The sequence below is a fragment of the Notothenia rossii genome, assembly GCF_949606895.1.
Source record: "Notothenia rossii genome assembly, chromosome: 8".
In the NCBI taxonomy this organism is placed as follows: domain Eukaryota; kingdom Metazoa; phylum Chordata; class Actinopteri; order Perciformes; family Nototheniidae; genus Notothenia; species Notothenia rossii.
Window position 1 is genome coordinate 68,398,616 of NC_136906.1, and position 23,119 is coordinate 68,421,734.

Consider the following 23,119-nt stretch of genomic DNA (forward strand, 5'->3'; position numbering starts at 1 on the left):
TTGTGTTATTTCTGTAGTGTCGCGGATTATAACAGACAGGTTGATATAGGAGAGAGAGTATGGGGAAGAAACAGACATCATCTCATCACACACCATATACAGACCTTAAGTGGGAGGGGTCTACAGTGAGTGCATAGTGCCACAAAGGCAGTTACATAAGAGGAGAGGGTTGTCCCTGCTTGTGAGTGTGTGTTGTGTGTGTTTATAGACATGTGTCATGCAACATGGAGGGCACACGGGACAGGATGTTTTCTGTTGTTTCACTGTATGTCAGGCAAAGCGCCTATAGTGTGCAGAGGGGAGAAATAAAGAGAGAGTGCAAGAAAAAGAAAGCGCGTCTGCCTGGCTCTGCCACTAATCCCCTCTGTCGCCCCTCCGCCTCTCTCGCTCTTACAATCTCTGTCATGTTTATCTCCATCTCCTCTCTTTCAGATCTCTCTCTCTTCTTATTTCCACCTCCCGCTCTTTCCATCGCTCTTCCAGAATGCCTGCAAGGTAGTCCGACCGTGACGGCTGATATTCAGCAAACATTTAACTCCACCCCATCATGTGAGCTGTGGGCACACATGACAAGTAACTGCGGGACTCCTATGTGTTGGCACCTCACAGGTTCTGTCCTCTGAAAAGATGATGGATGTGTTCACCTGAGTGTGTAGTCTGAGTGTGTACATATTCATCCGCCGCATCTATCACTCTCCCCCTCTCTTCTCATACATTATCAATACTAATGTCTACAAAAAGGGGACTTCATCAAAATGTATAATGTAGCAGTTTGTTGTATTCGAAATAAGAATACTGTAAGGTTTACCTAATATTTGCTCCTACATAGGGCTGCTCAATTAAACGTATTTTAATCGCGATTACGATTATGGCTTGCAACGATTACGAAAACAACGTAATCGAGATAAAACTTTTATTTTTTAATTATTATTATTACTTTTTTTTGGTTTTTCAGTTGAATTATACTTAAAGTTCTGTTAAAAACTTACTGTTCACATTTTTTTCTCCAATAAATGGATGTTTTCAAAGTCAATGAATAGGCTAATCGCATTTAATAATCGCAATTTCAATTATTGACCCGAATAATCGAGATTATGATTTTTGCCATAATCGAGCAGCCCTACTCCTACATAGATGCACTTTAAATTGAAGAACATACAGTAAATACAATAAATGTAATGCGACATGACATATTCCAAACAAAAACCACTGAACGAGAGCGTCTGTTGGGCTTACAATGGACGATTATAAAACATGATAAAAGAGAATCAGATATATTGTCTTTGTTTAATCCACACAATTTTCTTCCTATTCAATACATGGAGCCTTTATTACCCACAATGCAACATGCCGACCAACAACTCCACTCTGCTAATGTTGCCTTGAGCGGGCCTCTAACAGAGATGAGAAGGATTCCGAGGTCTGGTCAGCTCACTTCTCTCTAACTGAACACCCCCAGTTTTGTATAATTATTTAAAACTTGAAGTCAAAGTTAAATTTGGGGCAAATTTATCATGTTTCACAAAATCCCTCTGGTGCCATGAAAAGAAGAATTGACCTATAAAGTAGCTTTCCGGCAACAGAACAACAATATTGAGATATTTCTATTTAATTTTAAAAGACTATTAGTTATACAAATTGATTGTGGCCTTCAACTGAAATATACATGAGTTAAAGCAACTATTATCTCCAAAACAGGATACAGAAGCAATTGTATGGAGCTTACTAACAAATGTCATTTTATGTACATTTTTCAGCATTCTTTGCAGAGTTGCATGACAGAGATAATACACTTATATTCAGGACATTCTGCTCTTAGTATTTAACTATTCACCTTTGAAGTAAAACATGTAATATCTCTAAGTAGTGGTGCTGTTTGGGCACATCATATGTGGGGGGAAAACAATCATGTGACCTGATATCTTAATCCGGATTCCACTTCTCAAGTCAAACTGTATTTCAAAAGGAGACCACACAGTTCAGAAATACTACTGCCTTGAAGTTTAACTAATCTATTTGCCCCCTGCAGTCATATCACTAAAATAGATGAGGATTAAGAGATCACACTATGAACTGGCTAACACTTTATAATCTGGATTAATTAAAGATGCAATGCATATTTTTTGCCATGCTATTTAAGGTTGAGATGATGGAGCACATGAGTTCTTTTAACCTGAAATAGTCCTATGACTTTTATAATACTACGTATAACAAGGCAACGGTAGAGGATATTTTTCACAACAAAAAACACAAATGTGAACTGACACTGGGTTTATAATCTTATTTTGTTTTTGTTCTTTTTTGGACAATCTTTTTAAAGCATCATATTCATTTTGCGTAGATGCACAGGAGTCATGGAAGCATTAATGGAGAGACCTCTGGGAATGTGAGCCCCACAGGTCTTATTCAAAATGATCCAGGGGGTGAGTCTGAGAAAAGCTGTTGCATCATATTAGTGTCCATATCGCTGTTAGCAAACAAGACAATGTAGGAACACAAATTGGAACAGACGTACACACACACACACACACACACACACACACACACACACACACACACAAAATCAGTCAGCCGCAAACAACTGCTTCTTACCTGGCTCCGGTCCACAAACTGGAGCTCAAGATATGTTACGTACAAACCCCATGAACAGATATACTGTACACATTAAATGCGCTCACACACACACGCACACACACACACACACACAGCTTGTTACAATGGCCTCAGCCATTAAAGATTCATGGCGATGCAGCAACAGTTTCTAAAAATGAGCATCAGGGCCAGCTGCTGATTGGTACACAGAGGACTGCCTACCAGCAACCAAGGTGAAATGTCTCCTAAAACCTGTCGTCAGAGTATTAGACAATAAAAAAACACTCAACCAAAGAAGTATAACCAATTACACTAAAACCATTCCTCGTGGTAATGTCTGTAAATTGCTTGTCAGTGAAAGGGTTAACAGCAGTTATGGCTATTGATGGTAATATGGACAGGACTGCGACACTGCCAGCGAGGGTTAATGCGCTCACCGTTGTCCTCCCATCGTGTTATCAGCAATCATCTACACCCGCGTCTAATGTGAAAGCAAAAATGTTGCCAAGCACCAGACAGGAAGAGAAATCACACCGATAGACCCCAATCAAGGCTTAATGGGGGCGTTGTGGCGTCGCTAGCTGAGACCTCTCACACTGCCTGTTCATCACCCTCCCCCTCCCCCCCCCCCCGCTGATGTTTGAGACATGGCAAGGGCTTCTGGCTTATCAAAGAAATTAGCTTTATCACTGGAATGAAAGTGGTGATGCAAAAGCTGCAAGGTTGTCCTTTCCTACACAGGATGTCCTTGTTATGAATCAAAGAAGTAAAAGCATAAAGTGAAGATGCGCTGTATGTGGTTTATTGCAAACAGGGGGGGGGGGGGTGGGGGGGGTCTGCCTCCTACGCTTTGTCGCTTTCACACAGCTGGCAACAACCAACATGTGGTGGCTTCTTCCTGGACAGCGGTCTGATTACAAGTGGGTCAGGAGTCAATCGTTGCCCTTCCAATCTCAGCAAATCCTACCCACACAACACCAGGGCTCTGAATCACAGAGCTGAATGGTTGGGGCACTTTGGCTCCACTCCATGTGCAGACACTCCTACAGCACACTATCTCCTTATCCCTTCCTCCTCTTCACTTTTCTAAACTTAGAAGCAACTTCGTGAGTCTGCGGTGATTTCATCCCCCCCACTCTTCCTGTTGCTTTTCCTCCTGTCGCCTATAACTTCAGGTATTCAGACCTACTGGTGCTGCACTGAATGACAAACCAAGGACAAATATGCAGCGCTTTTAAGTTTTGGGGATTTTTGCAGATTTGCACAGTGTTGATTCGATTCTAAAAGTCTTTGGTGTGCTGTAAAAAAATCAATCCCGCTGAGTCTGCCAACTCCGTCTCTGGATGCTGCTAAAGCAAACAGACACAATAAACCATAGAGATGTGTCTGGACAAACATACCTAGTACTCCATCCTCCCCAATTGTCCCCTCAAGTCCTGATATGACTGTTTCAACCCTGCCCCTCCCCTGCTGTTACTACATCTCACAATATAATCGACATTCTGCTTCAATCGGACAGAAAAGCACTAACAGCCCCTCGGCGAGTCACGTTCCACACATGATGGACAAGAACACTCATAGGTACTTTGATATGCCTTAGCCTCTATCCTATACACCAACGGGCTGAGAGCAGAGGAGCAGGGAGGGCTCGGTGCAAAACAGCCATGTGGCATTAAAGCCTGAGTCATCACGCCATGCAACACATGTGTGCATACGAAAGGGCAGCCTGCAGAGAAGCAACAGGAGGATACATATCATACCAGCAGGGCGGAGGATGGCAAGCGTTAACATTCACGTAGCTCTTATTGATAGCCAAATGTGCTGATGAATTCTGGGCAGAATCACAGCTCCAACCTGCAACCTTCAGACCGTGACATTGGTTTTACTCAAGCATCGTCCAAAACAAAATGTCAAACCTGATTATTTATTTTTTATCTAATCATTTGTTTGTGATATCACTGTCAGCAAGTACAGAAGTTTAGAAACACTGCAGGCCCATGATTGGCTGTCAGTTAAGAAGACAAGTGAATGGCAGATCTCAGAGTGATGATGTGACCAAAGCTGTACTAAACAAAATTGTTTCATTTGCTTGGTCAGCCCATCAGACACACGACTTATAGCTGAAGCTGATTCAAGCATCACTGCGTATGAGTATACATCAAAAACTTCTCAAAGAATTATCATTGTATAACAACCTATATTCATCGACTAGTAGCAAACTTTATCTGTCTGCAGTTTAGGGCAAGAAAGTTGGTTTATAATGGCTTTCTTTCGCAGTCAAGAACTGCCTGGTTCAGTTGAGAAGGTAATAAGAAAGGTGAGCTTGAACCAAAAGAACAATGCTGGGAGCCAGGCATCTAGAAAAACATACTATTAAGCTCCACAGAGCTCAAGGGAATGGCAGAGTTGGTTGATCCTCAGTGGTTTTAATACTGCGACCAACACATTGAACATGCAAGTAGCCATGTGATCTAATGGTTATATAATAGTTTAGACTATACTGCATTAGCTTTCAAGAGTAGTTAATCTCAAGTGGATTTGGAGATGTTTTTATACAAAGCATAGAATAGATAAAGAATTTAACCATATGTTAGTCATTTCAGCAATGTTGGTGAAAACTCGAAATGCCATCGTCTGGTTTGGTAATGCAACAGATTTTAAACAAAAGATGACTTGACTCAGTTCAATAACATCGTATTAAAGATCTGTAAGAAAAGGTTGGTCTGGACTTGGGCGGTGTCAGGCTGAAGGGCAGTGTTTGATTACTTTTAAAATGCTATCTCAGAGCTTTTTCCACCTGGGTGGCAAATATTTCTGTGACTGTGCCAAATATTATCTTAAGGTAAATATCAAAAGCACCTTTTCCGACTGGTGTACACACGTAAACAGTAGGTGACATTTATTGTGCAACAAGGACTACAGTATGTGCTGCAAAGAGGCAGTCCTTGTCTCTTCATTAGATAATGAATTGCAGTTTAAAAAAAAGTAAAATATGTAGTTCTACTGTGTATACCATAACATGCCCATAAGCAACACTCTCCTACATGGCCATACTGGCAGTGTAAGCTTGTTAGCTACAGCTGAGAGACACTAATACTCTCCAGCTGGAGTTGGTTTAGTTGAGTATGTAGAAATTAGCCTTTAGCGAAGAAGGTAAAAAGCATGAAATAGAACAGTCAGATTACAATTGTGTAATTCTACAGTACGTCTGGGACTTACACTTTTACACAATAGAAAATTGTGCTTTCTGTCAAAACAGATGGTTTGCTTTGGTGGAACCTTTCTGAGTGCAAATACATCTAGAACCACTGTATGTATGCAGGTGAAATCACATACAGCTCTGTCTCTGTCCGTAAGGGCCTTGGTACACACAAACAAACACACACACACAGTGACAGGCAATTCTTCAAGGTCTGGTATCTTGGGAACCTCTCTCTCTTTCCTCATCCGTGTGTGTCTCTTTGTGTCCAGATTCATCTAAGTGTGTGTGTGTGTGTGTGTGTGTGTGTGTGTGTGTGTGTGTGTGTGTGTGTGTGTGTGTGTGTGTGTGTGTGTGTGTGTATATATATAGTGAAGCTAGCAGGCAGAGACAGAGTGCCTAGATTTTAGTAAGGTCATAACCAACCATTTACATAGCCCATGGCCATTAGGTGCTCATGGTTTGTCGTCTGTACGCCTTCAAACCAGAACAGTCTCTGTTTTACTGCAAACATACAGCAGCTCAGAAAGGGCCTGTTGCACTTGGTCAATGTACATGATTCAGGTTTGATTTGTGGAACCATTTTGAAAAGGAATTGAACATCTGTAACACACTTAATAGCTTTGAAACCATAGTTAAAAACAAGATCAATTAACAAATATAAACCTGTAGTATGGACACCAGTTTGAATATTATTTAAGGTATGGTATTATTGGTTATTGAGTGTTTTAGGTTGAAACAGACCTAAATTAAATTGTTCATTTATTTTGGCAATAGTGACCTCTTCATTGTTGCATTTACAGGAATGGTTAGGTGTGGTTTGACAATATGTTACTATTCTAAAGGAAATATTCTTTCAAGATTAAAACAGTCAGTAAAATGTCCCTAAAATGTCTCCAGACAGGATCTTAGGAATAAGAAGAATATACTTTGTAGAGAAGGCAGTATTCAAACAGAGGTAAGAGAACAAAACATGATTAAATGACATGGCAAAAAGCTAGCGAATGGGAGGAGTCAGCTTGAAAAGCCAATGTGGGTTTGCTGTTATCTCTTCAAGCAGCATGCAGTAAGCAGTATGCTCATGGATACGCAGCCATTGCTCAATTCATTATGCTCACCGTATCTACTGAGAGCATCATGTTCACATCCTAACAGCTGCAGTATAAGTACCCCTACATGTATGGCCTAGATGATCTGATTAGACATTGGCACACCTCACTGCATACATTTGTGCATTTAGAAACAAAAAAGTAACCCTCAGTGATGCTTTATCAGACAAAGATGAGGGTCATATTAATACCCCTGCTCTATGTGTTGTATAAAAGATCATGTTTGCTAATTCATTATCATTTATTTATCTTTTTTGGGCATGAAGTGCATGTGGCTAACATTAAAAGACACATACTGTAGCCTAATGTAATGTAATGTGGAAAGTTACAAAAACAATTGATAGAAAAACTTATAAAACATTAAAATGGGGAGGGAGCAGATCCTACTGAGATAGAGTGGAAGATTACCTACAGCAGCTCCACAAAAGTAATGAGCTGCAGAGAATCAGCAGGGGGACCAGGAGCACAGAGAATAAGGAAATCCCATTAGAAAAATCCTACAATCATAAAACAACTAAACAATTATATCCCTGGGAATGTGAATTTAAAAAATGATTTTTCTTTTATATCAGCATGGGGTACAACGGTAGATTAGTAAGAGGAAAAATAGAGGAGGGAGGAATGCTTCACAGTCTTTTCACGGTTTGGCCCTGCAGAGACCTGGAGGTCGCATGAAGGGTAGTGAGAAAAAGCGAGATGACAAAATCTTTGTGCTTCACTGCATTCGAAAAGCCAGTCCCTGTACAAGCTCCTTAGAGACACTGCCAAACGGATAGATCCGACCCTGTCACACTTCCACACCTCAAGCAAAAACCCCAAGTGTCAGCCATCAACTAATGTTAATAGTTTAATTAACAACAACGGAAAAACACCACTTGAAAATGTATTTCCTTTTTTGTAACTAATCAAATGTAGTATTCTCCTGCAGTCAAGCAAAAAAGCCTTTAAGTTAGGTTAGGTCACCTTGAGAATAAACGGACACAGTTATTCAGTTTTCATACATAAATCAACCTTCTTACTTTGTATATCCATTTATTTTCTAGACAGCATAAAACACAGAAAGCTTCAGTCCCGGTTCTGGAGACAAACGCATGCTTATGGACCAGATACTGAAGGTGATTCAAAGACATCCCACTCTCATTCTCACCCCAAACGCATTTAAATGAATCTCATGCGGTGAGTTCTCTGTCGCTGTCATTTATGATTTGATCAATGACAGCGACATTTCACTGAGACGCTAAGATTTACAGCGTGCATGATGAAGCGATATTTACATAACTGGACAGGAGAGAGCCATCAGAACATGCGGTAATCTGCTCAGGGCAAGACAACAAGTACACCGTCTTATTTATAGACAAAGGCCAACCTGGATCATTTGTTTCAGCTGGAAATAAATAGCTGTTAATATAATTTTAGCAAGCTTTTAATCCTTGGAGATTTCCCCAAAGTGTATCATGATACTGAAAGCCTCAGACTTACAAATGAACCACAATTTGAAATCAATAGGAAGTATAGTGTTACCATGTGCTGATGTACAGTGCACATACCATAGATCCTGAGTCAGATGCTGTGCTCACTGACACCAAACCAATCAAATACAGTGCACATGCTCATTTACTTTGGAAACGTGAGTCTTGATGATGAGAGACCTCTGTGGTATGGAGATTGTGCAGTGGTCAAAGCCTTTGCTGGTACGATAGAGAATCCTATCGACCAGGACTAATATGAGTGCAAATCAATACAGCAGGTACATGGTGCACACAAGTGACCCCAGCTGTGCTGAAAAAGCAGTTGAGTGAAGTAAATCCTCGTCGTAAATCACAGCCGGGCTGACATCACTGTGTGTTCCTGGTTGTCACCGTCTGCAAGGTCGAGGGGTGCAACACTTTTGATTTCAAGAACACTACACAAGAAATGATGACATGAGGATAAACTCACGGATTAGTTGTAGAATCCTCCCCATCATCAGAAAGAAACAGTCATATTATCACACAGGTTATAACCATGGCATCAATAAAGCCATATCGCCAGATAGCTTTAAGCTCAGTGTTACAACTGTTAAAGAATAAAAAAAGCCAAGTCAAAGCTTTTCCGTCGAAATGTGTCGATGCAATCTTCTTACATAGCTGGCCAAGCCATTTATGTGTTGCCTGAAAATAGTGTCAACAATTCTGTCTTCCAACAATAAGCAACTTTTGGCATACTTTTGCTTTTTTGACTTTCTCATACACTGCTCTGGTTCCTTGCCCTGTCAGAATTATTTTTAGCAATGTCACTAAGTGCTAAGATTGCATCAAATAACATTGAGTTATTATAACAAATAAGTTTGATGGCCAAATCTATGAAAATAAGATTGTTGTAATCTGTAAAATTATATAAATATACTCTGGAGCCATTTTCCCGGAAACTCATTTAAATTTGGCTGCCAATCACAGCTGGTTGTGTCACCATCATCTGTAACAAGCAGATTGGACTAATTTCCTAATCTGCGCTGCCAAGTTGAACACTGCCTTTCAAAGTCTAACAGTTCTCAACTACTTTTATCTGCAAGACAAACGATGCCTACAGAACTGCAGAACCCATCATCGGGTTTGATGTGAAGTTTGAAAGTGATTCTTAGATACGTTGTGTTTACTTTCCCATAATGCCATCCAATTAGCGCTTCAAAACATTATGACAAGCAATCCCCGAGCAGCGCACCCTATATAATTAGCCTGGTGAAAACATTGTAGCTAGACTCGTCCATAAGCAATCAGCTGACCATCAGCCATTACAGTAGCTACGCCCCCCTCCTCTGAGTGCATGTGTACAGATCTGAACCCATGTATTCTCTCCAGCCCACATGACCCACTGTGTGTTTACGATGAGCCGTTCAAGCGTTGCCTGCCGTCTGTTGGGAATAATTAGTGCGCAGGTTGGTAACCTCTCAGGCAGCAACACGCATGTCCACACACACTAACACTACTCTAAAGCTTGCTTTCTATTATTTTTGTATGCAGAACCATGAACTTATTGAGGAACCCTCTGTGCCTTAATTCTTTCCTCCTGTATCAAAGTTTGATCAATGTTAAAGTAATCTCTTGTTAATGGATGATCATAATTTACAAATAAAACATAACGAGAACAAAATCACACAATGTTCCAGACTTTAGTATTCATCCCCAACAGCCCAAGCTTTCTCCAGGTCATCAACATTTGTTGTCTTCTAATAACATTGAAAAATATCACATGGCTTCCTGATTTGTGATGACCCACTGGAGAATGAAAATGCTCCGTGTATGTGCGCATGGATGGGTTTTGTGGGTATGTGCATGTTTTCATTAGTGAAGTGTTAACTGTTAACATAACTAACCTTCAAAGTCTTCCGTCTCTCTTGAACATGCAGACATTCTCACGCATGACTGAAAGTTCTGTCAAGACAGGAGCAGGAACAGATAAAGTAAAAGCCGAAGTTAAATGTACACTAAATTATTGAAGCGAAGAAAAAATGGCTGCAAAACTTTAATCATCCTAAACCTGCATCCTATTCTGGGCTTGTCAGGGCTAAAGGGCTCAAGCAGGACACACTGTCAGGATATTGGACAGAGAGAGACAGGAGCTATATTGTTGTGGCTCTGATGCAGCAACATTTGTTTTTCCATTTCTAAGAACCGATAGAACAGAGGAAGCTGAGTGCTTTTTGGAGGGCATGAAAGATGAAACCCGGTACACAAGGGGTCTTTGATTAAGAATACTTCAATACAGGGAACAGGCCCGCACGCACATACTGTGTTCCAGTTATGGTGTAAAGTTGATGTGCACTGAACTGACATGAAAGCCACATCTCGCAGCTCCCTGGTGACCTCACCAGGGACTCTACTTTTAACAATTTTTTTAAATGCCATCTGGCAGACACAAGTCGACTTTTCCAACCCCACCAGAAGCTCTTCGAACGCACGCGCAATTAAACTTTTTCATCAGACGCCATTAGATGACTTTCATTTCCATTATCTCGTCTTTTTATTTCCTAACTGTGTGAAAACTAAAATGAGGTCAACTAGGATAAAATTCTAATCCGAGTCGATTTTGTTCGAGACCTCTCTTCATCAATCAATCAATCAATGTTTATTTATATAGCCCAATATCACAAATGTTACATTTGTCTCAGTGGACTTCACAGTTTGTACAGAATATCAGTATGACAATACGACACCCTCTGTCCTTAGACCCTCACATCGTACAAGGAAACACTTCCAGAGAAAACCCCACAGTTTAAAGGGAAACATGGGAGAAACCTCAGGGAGAGCAACAGAGGAGGGATCCCTCTCCCAGGACGGACAGACGTGCAATAGATGCCGTGTGTAAATTGAAAAGATAATACATTTGCAACATAGGTAGTCCAAATGTTTTGAAATGCATGTGTGTATAATAAGAAGATGAATCCACGAGGATATCCATCCAGGACTTATGATCCAGGACCACAGCCACGACTCAAGATCCAGGACTCGCAATCCATGACACAGGACCGCAGGATCATCCATGACTCCGGATCCCGGCGTATATAGACACCAAAAAGAAAGACATTTGGGGAAGCTGGGTTAATCGGAACATGAGAGTACACAGGTATAGACAGAGAGAAGGAAGAAGTAAGATGTCCCCCGACAAACTAAGCCTATATCAGCAAAACTAGGGGCTGAATCTAATCAGCCCTAACTATAAGCTTTATCAAAAAGGAAAGTCTTAAGCGCACTCTTAAAAACGGATAGGGTGTCTGCCGTCCGAACACAAACTGGAAGCTGATTCCACAAAAGTGGAGCTTGATAAGAAAAGGCTCTGGCTCCCATTGTACTTTTAGAGACTCTAGGAACAACCAACAACCCTGCATTCTTGGAACGCAATGCCCTAGTAGGACAATAGGGTATAATGAGTTCTTTAAGGTAAGATGGCGCCTGCCCATTAAGGGCTTTGTAGGCGAGAAGAAGAATTTTAAATTCTATCCTGTGTTCTATAGGGAGCCAGTGTAAGGCAGCCAGAACAGGAGTAATGTGGTCCCTTTTCCTAACTCTGGTTAGTACACGAGCTGCAGCATTTTGAATCAGCTGAAGCGACTTGACTGACTTCTTGGTACACCCTGATAATAAGGAGTTACAATAATCCAGCCTTGAAGTAACAAATGCATGGACTAGTTTCTCTGCATCGTTTTGAGGCAAGATATGCCTGATTTTTGCAATGTTACGTAGATGGAAGTAGGCGGTCCTTGAAATTGATTTTATGTGGGCGTTAAAGGATAAATCCTGATCAAATATAACACCAAGATTCCTTACAGTCTCACTGGAGGCCAAATTAATGCCATCCATAGTTAATATATCTTTAGATAATTTGTTTCGTAGATTCTTCGGGCCAAGTACAATAACTTCAGTTTTGGTCGTGTTTAACATCAAAAAATTTAAGGTCATCCACGTTTTTAAGTCCTTGAGGCAGTCTTGAATTTTATTTAGATGATTAATTTCATCAGGCTTGATTGATAAATATAGTTGAGTATCATCCGCATAACAATGAAAGTTTACAGAATGATTCCTTATAATATTGCCTAATGGAAGCATATATAGGGTGAACAAAATAGGTCCAAGCACTGAGCCCTGTGGCACTCCATGGCTAACTTTGGTTTGCATGGAAGATTCATCGTTGACACGTACAAACTGAGAGCGTTCAGATAGATAAGACCTAAACCAGCCTAAAGCAGTTCCCTGTATGCCAACTAAGTGCTCTAGTCTTTGCAATAGGATATCATGGTCGATAGTATCAAATGCAGCACTAAGATCGAGTAAGACAAGAATAGAGACAAGTCCCTTGTCAGAGGCTATTAGAATGTCATTTGTGACTTTAACCAGAGCTGTCTCTGTGCTATGTTGTGTTCTAAAGCCAGACTGAAAATCTTCAAATAAATCATAGTTTCTTAAGTAATCACACAGCTGTTTTGCGACTGCTTTCTCAAGAATTTTTGAGAGGAACGGAAGATTAGAAATAGGTCTATAGTTGGCTAAAACCTCTGGATCGAGGTTGTGCTTTTTAAGAAGCGGTTTTATCACTGCTACTTTGAATGATTTTGGAACATAGCCTGATAATAAAGACATATTCATAATATTTAATAAAGAAGTGCTAATTAATGGAAAAACTTCTTTTAACAGCTTAGTTGGAATCGGGTCTAAGATACACGTTGATGGTTTAGAAGAGAGAATCATTGAATTTAATTGTTCAAGGTTTATGGCTGAAAAGCATTCTAGTTTACTATCTAGTGTAATATTATTAGAACTTACGTTTCCGGGAGCTGTTGATAACACTATACTGGTCAAAGGCAAGAGGTCATTGATTTTGTTTCTAAGAGTAACAATTTTATCGTTAAAAAAGCACATAAAATCATTACTACTGAGTGCTATGGGAATAGAAGGCTCAGTCGAGCTGTGGCTCTCTGTCAGCCTGGCTACAGTGCTGAAAAGAAATCTTGTATTATTCTTATTCTCATCTATTAATGAAGAGTAGTATGCTGCTCTCGCTTTACGCAGTGCTTTCTTATATTCATTGAGAGTAATATGCCAAATTAAACGAGATTCTTCAAGTTTAGTGGAACGCCATATCCTTTCAAGTTGTCTCGACTTTTGCTTTATTTTGCGGGTTTCGGCATTATGCCATGGAGCTAATCTATGTTGTTTTATTTTCTTCTTTTTCAAAGGAGCAACAGAGTCTAATTTTATTCGCAGCGCATCTGTAGCACTATCAACAACATGATCAATTTGGGGGGGTGTACATTTTGTATAAGTTTCCTCCCCTACATGCAGACATGCTATCGAGTTAAGTATTGGTGGAATCTCTTCCTTAAATTTGGCTATAGCACTAACAGATAGGTTTCTGCTGCAGGAGCTTTTGGCTAATGCTTTGTAGTCTAGTAACAGTACTTCAAAAGTTACTAAGAAATGGTCGGATAAAGCAGGATTATGCGGTTCGACTAATAGTTGCTCAATTTCAATACCATAAGTCAGAACAAGGTCAAGAGTGTGATTATAGCAGTGGGTTGGTTTATTTACACTCTGACAGAAACCAACAGAATCTAATATAGAATTAAATGCAACAGTAAGGCTATTTTTATCATCGTCAACATGAATATTAAAGTCACCTACGATAATTACTTTATCTGTTTTAAGTACCAAAGCTGATAAAAACTCAGAGAATTCTGATAAGAATTCTGAATAAGGACCTGGTGCACGGTACACTGTAACAAATAAGATTGGCTGCAAAGTTTTCCAGGTCGGATGCGTAAGACTGAAAATGAGGCTTTCAAAGGAGGTATAATTTAATTTTTGTTTAGTATTGATAAGTAAACTTGAGTCAAAGATTGCTGCAACTCCACCTCCTCGGCCCGTGCCTCGGGCAATATGAGTATTGATATGGCTGGGTGGAGTGGCCTCATTTATGCTGACATATTCTTCATGTCTCAACCAAGTTTCAGTGAGACAGCATATATCAATATTATAATCTGATATTAAATCATTTACCAGTATTGCTTTAGATGCTAGAGATCTTATGTTTAAGAGACCACATTTAATCTTCCTGTTTTGTTGCACTGTAGTAGTTGTTACATTTACTTTTATTAGGTTATTATGTATGACACCTCTATTAGGTTTTACCTTAAATTGTCCTTGGGCAGACACACACACCGTTAATATTGGGTATTTTATTGGGGTCGGGATTCCTATGGATGACTGCCTAGGAGAGAGCGCAGAGAAGCGTGTAAGACTGCGACTCTGCCTCCTGGTCTCAACTCCAGTTTGTCATGGATTAAGTCCACAGAGCCCTGAAATGTTTGCCGAAATGAGATTTGCACCTTCCAAAGTAGGATGAATGCCGTCTCTCTTAATCAGACCAGGTTTTCCCCAGAAGGCTGTCCAATTATTCACGAAGCCCACATTGTTTGCTGGGCACCACCAAGACATCCTCCATATGCTGCTGCTACTGTAGCTAAACTGCCAACCACTGACACCAACCACTGACTCAGGGAAGACAGTAATTAGTTCCTAGAAATCACCACGGGCAGAGATGCAACATTGCTACTTTTAAATGGTAAGCGTATTGATCACACGTGTAAACACATACAACATGCGGTATGTAACACAGTGGCTGAAGAAGCAGTTAAACTCCTCTGATGAGACTGTTGCCGTTTCAGTCAGTCTCATCTTTGCCGCGTCAAGCTCCAGCACATTGCATAACAGAACACAGACACAAACACACAACCTCAGGCCTAGTCTGCACTATGGCGAGCCATCTAGAAGAGTTAGCTCGAAACTGTCAACCCCAATGAGGACAGAGCAAAAATGAGAAGGAAAATAAGGATGCAACAAAACAGATAGAAGAATAAATGAATACACAAATGATCTGTGACCTGAAAAGAAGCTCCCACACACTTTAAGCAATAATCTGGAAAGGGAGCAAACGCTTTTTTACCATTTGCTATCCCTCTGTCTCTGTAGATGCTGAATACATGCAGATAAAAAGCCTCTTTGTAATCGCTGATTACAATCGAAAACCATTACCACAATCACACAGATATATACATGAAATGCAGTCAGTGTTCTGTAAGAGGCATATGTGAACTACCGTGTGAAACAAGAGTTTATATCACATTGTAATCCTTAAGGGATTTCTAACATACATTGAAATTCCCATCTAAGTTTGTTAACAAAGGGAAAAATGCATGCACACACACTGTGAAGCTCTGTGCAGAGATTGCAAGATACAATCTCGCACTTTCATTTGTACATACTGTACCGATGAATTTCTAACATCTAGTTCTGAGCTACAATTTCTATTTCAACACTTTAAAATGATTCCCATTCAGCAGACCAGTCAGAGAACTGATTCTCAGTGAGCTTCTCCTCTGACTAGAGACAAAGCTGGGAGGGCAGCAGACTTTGAGTGAATCAGAGGGAAGATTAATGATGGAGATATGTCATAGTCAATCTGTGCTACAACCAAATGCTGCACAGAGCCACTGCCCGTCTCAGCAGTTACTGCAAAGCCTGTGTGTGTGTGTGTGTGTGTGTGTGTGTGTGTGTGTGTGTGTGTGTGTGTGTGTGTGTGTGTGTGTGTGTGTGTGTGTGTGTGTGTGTGTGTGTGTGTGTGTGTGTGTGTGTGTGTGTTTCGAATGCATAGGAACAACGTTTTCTCTGCAAACATATGTGAACCACTGTCCGCCTGCATGTGCAAACGTTTGCCCCCTGTGTACGTCAGTATTTGCTTGTGCACATCCACTAACATTGGTATAAATCATCTCACATCACATGCTGTGTAGCAGAAATGTGTGTTACCTCTGCCACCTCCAAATGTCTGATAAGTGTTTGACTGTGTGTGTTTGTGCCCCCATTTGTATTTGTGAGTCCTATGATGTCCTGCGCCTGCCGATGAGATAATCTGCCAGAGCATGGAGTGACAATTTGATCAATTGCCGGCTCACAGGGAGTCTCTGAGTTATAGTGCTGCCATCTCTCCTGGCCACCACCAGTAAAGAGCCGCCTCTCCGCAGCGATGAGCCGCCACATTGTTACACACACAGCTGCAGACCACCCAGCAACACACACACACAAACAAAAACCTGTACAGATACAAATGTCTCTCGGTTGATGGCGGTAAACTGAAAAAGCATCCAATAAGGCCCCTGCCCCTTGTTTTCTGTCAGAGTGACAGAATCTCTCATTTCACAGTGCTCTGGAAAAGTTTGCGATTTCCACCCACATTAGGTTTGCCTTTAACAAACAAACTGGATCAGCAGAGTATAACTTTCAATTATCGAGGGTGGTGAGTTTTTTCTATTGAAAAAAAGGTCTTGTTTATGTCTTTGATTTATTCTGTCCAAAGACTGAAAAAGCTAAATTGGAAATATCTGGGTATTATTGGAACATTTAAAAAACATTGCCATAAGATAAGTTCAACCCAGCCTAACAGGTTAATAACTCTGTTTATAATTCCCCCTATTTTATTTTTATTTTATTGTGGCAGATTCTTTTCTTTAATTTTACAATTATACAATCATTTCTCCTCAGAAAGATGACATTAACCCAAACATACTGCCTAATCTGTCCAGAGGCTGATCAATATTAACAACATTATCTATAGCTCTGATGAGAGTTCATTATATCCTCACTTTGTTGATAATCGGATGTGGGTCATTATGTTCAATTAGCCCCACCTTTTTTGTGAGCCGTCACTGGATTTATGATGTCAATGCTGTGTGTCAACAACCCTCTACTGGTGTTGTTTAACAGAAATGCCATTTAAGTACTGGTGTTGGGTTTGAGCCATATTAGATACAGTGATATGTGGCATCAGTGCAACAAATGTAGTTCAGTGTGGTCAAGAAATAAATGAAGTAAAGAAGGTTCCCTTTTTTGCAGTTCTGCTCCTCAAAAACACCTTGTCTAAACACTCTAAACCAAAAGAGGCTTTTATAATTCAGCATTTTCAAACACAGCAATTCTGCTTATTTTTTAAACGACACTGCTAATCCAATGAATAGCTAATATCCCTGCACTGCTTGCACAGCGAAACCTGTTTTCCAAATGCTCACAACTTATTTTCTCTGCTAAGAAATTGTACAGAAAACAATTGACAGCACTGTGTGCACTTGGGCATATCTGTCTCAGTGCATTACCACACACAGATCAATAAGGATTCTATTCTCGGGCATTAGATCTTGAAACAGGGGGATAGCCTGCCTCTCTCACTCTTTCCAATCTATTCCCCCTCCTCTATCCTCTTTCTCCACCAACATCTTCCTCTACTACCCTCTTCCCCTCCACCAGAAAATACCAAAGGGGACATTGTCATCCTCCCAGCTGGACAGTGGAAGCAGCAGCAGCGTCAGCGGCCAGCATCAAACACCGCACAGTTTTGGGGGATCACAGAAGTGATTGGCTTTATGGCAAGAGGGATCAGCCGTCCCCTCGGAGGATTCAGACATGTACGCACACATTCACTTCCATGCAGGCACGCATCCACACACACACCTCCTGTTCCTGCTGTAATTCTCAGTCCTCTGCCACGCTGCCAGGCTGAGGCCCTTGATCTGCCACTTCCTGTAATCCTCCATAGGAGAGGGGTGCAGCCAAATGTCCTGGCAGGCCAGCCAGGCACTCAAACACACATACACACAAACGCACGGACACTGATAGCCGCGAGTTGCCAAAAATAATGACCTCCAGGACATAGATGTGTATCAGCGCAGGAGTCCAAGGATGTCTCTCACAAAACATGTAGCCTGTTATACTAAAATACATCAGAAAAACCCACATGCAGCAGCATAGCAATGTAAGAAAAAGGTGTTGTGAAATCTCAACTACGCCCCCTTCATCTACAGTATGCCATGCTGGTATCATCGTCATCAGATAAAGAGGCAGGGCTGACTAAACAGCAAACGAGAGGAAGAAAGAGAACAGAAGAATAGATGGATGACTCCTAATTCACCTTCATGTGACTCTGATAAGACTATCTGATCCACATCACTCAAACACAAGAGATTCATCTGTTTATTCAATTTCAAAGTGACCCGTTTCAGCCAGAAGGAACAATCTGACAAGATAATTTCAGCCAAACTCCGGATAGTGTTCATGATGTCCAAGCTGATTGGTCAGAGGCTTCTTCTACATCACAAGTAAAGCTTCCTTCTTATACAGAGTTTACCCAGGCTGGAGCTCAGAGGAGTAATGTACCAGCCAGCAAGACATAAGCCCCAATAAGCTTTTTCACCAATTCCTCTATCAGCCCTAAGATAATACTTCTACCAGAGGAGGGATTTCATCTCCAATCTTCTAATACATGTGTACCACTAACAGAATGTCTTTATCCTAAGCAGAGGGGCAGCAAATCTTTAGGAACATCATCTCCACAAAAAAAGTGATCCATCGTTATCTCTTCAGTCTCCCTCACTCAGAAAACCTACTAAAAGAGGTGCATGGACTGAACACTGGTGGCTCTGTGGACTCAATTCTCACTCTCCTCTACCTGTGAGTTTCTCTGTTATTATCCTCACATCTCCAGTGCAGGTACTGTGTCACAGCACTAGCTGCCAGCAGGTGGGAACAAGGGACAGCCAGGTGGACAGCTCTTCATCACACCGTAATGAGCTGGCAAAGGCTGTCGGACAGGCATGAGAACACATGGAGGACCTGTAAAAGCAGCCTGACACATGCAAGCTTGCAGGCGCTCTCTGAAGCTATACGACTCCCCGGGGTGCCTTTTCACCACAAGCTGTTGTCCCTGTTTGTGTAAATGTCCTCATATTGCAAGGAAGATGACGCAAACTACCTCAAGCCATTGCTTCTTCAGATGAATTGCAGCACATACTTGACTATGTGTTTAAATGTGGATTACTCTAAGACATTTCTTCAGTAAAAGAAGCTAAAATATGGGATTCAAGGGATGCTGATTCAAGCTACTACTTGGTGGTTTAAGCATTATCTTACCAAACCAATATACATCGGCATCTGACAGATCAAACATCAGTTCACTTACCTGCTGTCTTCCATGGATGCAGGGAACCAAACGGGACTGCCACAGGCCACCGTAGGTTATACCATTGACAATGATAAGTGAAAGGATACAATCTGAGAGCCCCACTCTGGGTGCCGATGGCCAGTATCTTCTGCACGGGGTCGAAAGCCATGGACGACGGCTGGTAGGGGAAGCCATGACGGACAGTCTGAGAGAAGTGCAAAAAGATGAAAAAAGAGAACGTGTTATCAATTTGGATTTCACAGTAGGGGTGTTGTTTTGTCAAAGGATATCACGCAAATGATTTTGGTAAACAAATGTCTCAGATGGATGTAATAAGTGTTATGAAGCAGAAATATAAAGCTTGAAATTAGAATGGGAAGGCATACAATTAAATAGGAACAAATGCTCCTTCTATGCACTGTTCCTCTGTTTTTCATGATAGCTGGTATTTTGCTTCGCTATTTAGGATCCTTTTATAATCATGGGCCTATTTTGAGATTTCTTCTCTTTCACCCTTTTTATCTAGTTTTCCTTCTCTCACTGCCTCCAGGATGAAGTCGTGATGACACTGAAGTCTGGAAATAAAGACAGGAAACATGCCAATAAGGAGCGCTTGATTTTGATATTTTGCAGGGCCTTTCATTGAAGTGAATCGTATCACACGGTGTTTCAGTTTCTTTGTCCACCTTGTATATGTTTTTGTGTTTCACTGAAGCTTTATGGCATCAGTCAGCTGGTGGTGGGCTGTTGGATTTGTTTGCTTAGCGGCAGAAGGCTAAAGGATGTTACATAAGAAGCACTCGTGCAGCAGAGACACCTGCCTACTCCGCAGAGAAACATTACAGAGGGTTTCTGTCCAGACAGACATCCACGGTGCAGGAGGGATGATGGAGTGTTGTTTAAAAGAGACTTCCATCAGAAACCAAGCTTTGGATCAGTGTCTATCAAACCTCCAATCTCTGAGCTAGTCTTTTCCAAACACAATATCCCCTAAGCCCTGGAGTGTGTTGACTTGACTCTAGATTATGTGTCCTAGTTATTACTTCAGGCACTCTAATGATATACTTTTCACAAATGTTGAGATGATTGCAGTTGTAAAAAGTTTAACCTCCCTTGACTGAGCTTATGTTGGTGTTTGGATGGTTGTGTCTTTCAAAAATACAAGGTCAAAGATCACATTATTCTTCCATGACGCTGAGTTCTGGATGTACACAAAGACTCTGCCATGTAAAAGAGGATGAAGCCTATCAAGGCCAATGGACTATGGTGTTTACAGAACAGGTGTTTTAAATGTCATCTCCCATAAGAAAAACAACAGCATAAAGAAGCAATTGAGACCTACAATTCCCTAATATAACAAAAAACCTATACAAATGTATCCACACACAGGCCAGGTACGATTGTGCATGTGGGGAAAATCAATATCACATGGGGAAATATAGCATGTGTGTATGTAAATTGTATTCTTCAAACACAGGCCCCCACTAACATCAGGCGCCCAGTGCCCAATGGATCAATAAGGCTGGGGGTATAGAAGTGAGTGTGTGTATGGGGGGGGGCATGGGAGAGAGGGGTGTGAGAGGAGAGAGGTGGGGGTAAGAGACACTGCGAATAAAAGAAAACGAGGGGATGACACACAGTAACATGCATACACATTAACAAGAAAACCACCGTTTTGCTAATCCAAACGCAGCAGATTATGCAAGAGGGAATCAGTTTGGCCCAACCCCTCATATGACAGTTCATACCAAACACACATACAGCACACGATGGTATTTTCACAGAATGATGGGCTGTATTTACATAATGAGAATATATAGTGCTTGAGAATCATCCGCGTGCATTACAGGACCAATATATGAATCCATTCAGGAACTTACTAAGGTTTATTGTCCTATCGTCAGAGCGCATTCGCCATACAGTATGCGCATTGTTGGTACGTTGCAGGCTACGTAACATGGCTTGGAAAAGCACATAGCGATTGAATGATTATATTTCTAAACTGGATTAATGGCAAAATGCTAGTTAACATGCAATCAGTAGAGGCTCTTTGTAATTTAGACTAAAGAGCAATAATTGAAGCTGATTGATTAATTAATTGTGTGGATCTCACTTGCACCTGCTGTATCCTATGATGGGATACGCGGAGCAGGCTACAAACTGAATATTATTTCTCAGAATATGCATGCCAAACGGGCTAACTGGTATGAAACCATCATTATAATAAAACTATTAGACTCGCCCACCTTGCAGAGCTGGAAGTGGTCGGACTGGAGGGTCTCCTGGATCAGATGGTTCTCCTGTGGCCCCACTTGGACAGACGGGGTGGAGGAGGAAACCTCTTTCAAGCCGTCCAGCACCTTCCTGATGTTGAACTTCTTCATTTTCAGACTGCAGCGCACAGAATTGAGATCACCCGCAAAAGATAAAGGGGATAGCCACTTTCGCTCGCTCTCTCTCTCTCTCTCTCTATCTCCCTCTCTCTCTCTCTCTCTCACTCTCTCTCTCTCTCACACACTGGCTCGTTCGCTCTATCTCTCTCTCTCTTCTGATTTCCTCTGTAAATCTCACATTTTAGTGCTCTTTTTTTAACGCAGTCTCCATGCTGGAAGGCTTCGGCGCGCAGCGCACAGGTTGCTTCTTGACGTTCAAATTCGGCAGCTGGGATGTCGGTGCGTCGATGTGATTTGCTCGCAGTCCGTGCTGTGCCCCACTGCGTCTCGGTGGCTCTTCTTCTCGGCTTCCCTCCCCTCCCCTCTCGGCTGTGTGCGCCGCTCAGCCAAGGCGGAAACGCAGCGCAGCGGTGGTGTTGGTGCTGCTGCTGCTGACGCTCTTGCGCATGTCTGACAGAGCACAAGCTTCAACAAAAATCCCGCCACCTTGCCAGCCCCCTCCCTCTTTCTCCTTCTCTCTCTCTCTCTCTCCTCCTCCTTTCATCTGCGCCCAGCGATAACACCCCCTCCCCTCTCTCTCGCACGCACACTATAGTAAGCTTTGCTCCACTGCACCTGGTGATGTTGGGATGCTGCGGCGCTGTGAGTGTCTGTGGAGACAGACGAGCAGACAGACGGGTACTCAGTCCCATTCTTTCCACACGGTCACCAGTCTGCCTCTGTTTATGTGTTTGAGTGGAAGGTTCGACATATTAAAAGGCCATCACAAACCATAGTGAATAGAGGAAGTGGATAATAAAAGCTTTTTGTTCCATACTGGGCTTTTGGAGAAGCATGCATAAATCTGCTGCATTTCCATGCACTATATTTGTCATAATGGGCTCAGAGAAAAATCTAAGAAAATGTGATGAGATAAAAAAAAAAGGGAAATATAAGCACCATGTTGTCTCTGAATTCATTTTTCATTTGACTCGACTTTTACTTGTGTCAAAATGTGATGTAGGGTATAGCACTCTGAGCTGGTTTTATTGTTTAGGGACTTAAGCAGGAAACAGTGCATAAAACAAGCCAACAACTGAGCAAGCAATGCATCTATCAGTATCCATGGTGATGTCTGTTTCCTTCCATGAGGAGTCCCACAGCTTACCTGTTATTCATGCCTTCCTCTTAATATGGAGAAGAACCCTCTGCAGCTGCAACTGCAAGTGTGACTTCATGCGGAAGAAACACTTCATAGTGAAGAGCTATTCAGGCAGGATGCATTTGGGATAGGCCTCCCGTGTTTCCCCTGACAGGACCTGAACACA

General features: G+C 41.6%; 1 protein-coding gene across 5 annotated transcripts in view; it reads right to left on the reverse strand.

Annotated features, from left to right (window-relative positions):
• Positions 1–22,288, reverse strand: part of stxbp5a (syntaxin binding protein 5a (tomosyn)) — a 91,351-nt gene extending 69,063 nt beyond the window's left edge. For 3 of the 5 annotated variants that reach the window (XM_079642795.1, XM_079642794.1, XM_079642793.1), the window contains exons 1-2: positions 21,666–22,288; positions 19,527–19,624 (exon numbers count right to left, since the gene is read on the reverse strand). In XM_079642795.1, the coding sequence (XP_079498921.1) occupies positions 19,527–19,624; positions 21,666–21,803 (236 nt within the window). In that variant the 5' untranslated portion in view covers positions 21,804–22,288. The remainder of the gene's footprint in view (positions 1–19,526; positions 19,625–21,665) is intronic. The other 2 variants (XM_079642797.1, XM_079642796.1) reach the window with 1 other exon arrangement.
• Positions 22,289–23,119: the final 831 nt, after the last annotated feature.